We start from the raw sequence: 2,084 nt of genomic DNA, 5'->3' as shown, positions 1-2,084 counted from the left end.
CCCTCCCCCCGCTCTCCCCTTCACCTCCTGAGTCTCTTCCTGCTTCCCCGGCCGTTCGCCACCGATCTAACCACCATCGCCGTCCATTTCGCTGCATCCTGCCCCTCTCCCCTTTCTCCCTCTCTCCTCGCCCGACCCGGCGAACATCGATAGGCGAGCCAGCGCCGCTCATGGCCCGCGAGAAGTTCAAGCACTCATGGGAGTCTCGTGTCACCGCCGGCCCGGTGCCCCTCGATCGCATCACACATTCCGGCAGCGTCGGCACACCCGCCACCCTGACCCCCCCCTCGACTCTGGCCCCGCCCGCCTGCTGGGCCTCTTCCTCTTCCACCGGGGCCCGGATGCGCTCGTCCTCCGGCTTTGGCCAGCCTCTCGGAGGCGGCAACAGCGGCACCTCCGCCACCGCCATGCACAGCGGCGGCACGCCGCTGGTTTCCCTCTTGCAAGCCGGCCTGCCGGCCTCCCTGCCCACCTCCCTGCCGGGCTCCACCTCCTGGCCGGGGCCGGGCTCCCTGCTGTCGAACCAGCTTCTGTCTTCTGGCGGCCCGGGGCCGGCCGGCGAGCTATTTCCCCCACCGGCCATGGTTGCTGATGGCCACCACCAGGTGACCATCGCCGTGGCGATAATCTTCAACCCGGCCGTTCCCCCACCGGCCATGGTTGCTGATGGCCACCACCAGGTGACCATCGCCGTGGCGATAATCTTCAACCCGGCCGGGCGGCAGGTGCTGTTGGATCAATTCTTCGCCAGCCTGGCTCTGGTGGACCACTATCTCGAGCGGGATCTCCTGCGTGTGGTCACTCGCGAGGTGCAGGTGGCCCTGGATCTGGGCGAGTCCCTCGAGGCCGCCCGGTCACGGTCTTCCTCCACGTCCTCGACCTTTTCCGGCTGCTCGGTGTCGGCTCCGCTGCCGGTGGCCGGTGGCCCGGCCGGGGCAGGTCCCTTTCCCGGGGGCGGCCTGTCGCGGGCCGCCGCCGGGTCCATGTCCGGCTGGCTTCCCCCGGGCCCGGCCGGGGCCTCGCTCGGGTCTTCGGTCTCCTCCCTTTCCTCGTGCTCCTCCTTTTCAGCCTCCCCCCCGCCGGGGACCATGGCCAGCTTCTCGCAGCCGTGGTTCCACCAGGGGCCCCTGGGGATCCTGCCACCGCCGTCGCCCTCCGCCTCGCCGTCCGTCTCGCCCGGGGGGCAGCTGCTTTTCCCGGCCCTGATTCCCCCCTCGACATCCTCCATGGCGGCGGCGGCGGCGGCGGCCTCCTCCTACCACCTGCCCTCATCCTTCCCCCTGAAGCCCGGGTATATGCCCTCCGAATGGGGGCCGTCCCCCTCGCAAGCTCCCTTCCCGGCGGGCAGCCAGCCCGGTTGCCTGGCCGCCGAGCCGCCCCCGGCTCCGATCCCCACCATCACCCTGTCCCCCCCGCCGACATCTTCCTCCCTGTCGGAGTCGCCCTTTGCCTCGGCCTCCTCGTCCAACTCCTCGTCGGTGTGTTCCTCGCCCTCGCCCTTCAGCAGCCTGCCCTTCCCCGTGGTTGTCGGCGCCGCTGGTGCCGGTGCCCCGGCCGCCGGTGGTTTGCCCACCGCCAGCCTCGGGTCTCCCTCGCCCTCGGGCATGATGCCCTTCCCGGTGGCCGGCACTCCGCCCCACCTGGGCGGGGGAGGAGCTGGTGCTGGGAGCGGCTCGGCGGCGCTCCTGCTGGCTCCCTTCAGTTTCGCCGGCAACGAGCTGGTCGCCTCCTCGGTGCTGGCCTTCCAGACGCAAGTGGTCCAACTGCTGGCGGCTCCGCGTCTTGCCCAGCCGGTCTGGCTGCAATCTTGTGCCGAGCGTTCCCGGCTGCCTGGCCCGGCAAACGCCCCGAGCCCTCGGCCGCAGTTTGCCCTTGTGCCCCGTCTGGCCGATGTCCTGTGCGTATTCTGGCCCCTCCCTCTCTCTCTCTCTCTTTCTCTCTCTTTCTCTCTTTCTCTCTTTCTCTCTCTCTCTCTCTCTCTCTTTCTCTCTCTCCCTCTCTCTTTCTCCCTCTCCCTCTCTCTTTCTCCCTCTCCCTCCCTCTCCTTCCCTCTCCCTCTCCCTCCCTCTCCCTCTCCCTCTCCC

General features: G+C 69.6%; 1 protein-coding gene across 1 annotated transcript in view; it reads left to right on the top strand.

Moving 5' to 3' along the window:
* The first annotated feature begins 153 nt into the window (after nucleotides 1–153).
* H696_04582 (hypothetical protein) overlaps nucleotides 154–2,084 on the top strand; it is a 9,843-nt gene continuing 7,912 nt past the window's right edge. Inside the window, exons 1-2 of the mRNA XM_009498464.1 lie at nucleotides 154–605; nucleotides 681–1,897. Of these exons, the coding sequence (XP_009496739.1) occupies nucleotides 171–605; nucleotides 681–1,897 (1,652 nt within the window). The 5' untranslated portion in view covers nucleotides 154–170. The remainder of the gene's footprint in view (nucleotides 606–680; nucleotides 1,898–2,084) is intronic.

This window comes from Fonticula alba (genome assembly GCF_000388065.1).
Source record: "Fonticula alba strain ATCC 38817 unplaced genomic scaffold supercont2.7, whole genome shotgun sequence".
Classification (NCBI taxonomy): domain Eukaryota; order Rotosphaerida; family Fonticulaceae; genus Fonticula; species Fonticula alba.
The sequence above is the reverse complement of the archived record's forward strand: the minus strand, read 5'-3'. Positions and strand labels throughout refer to the sequence as shown.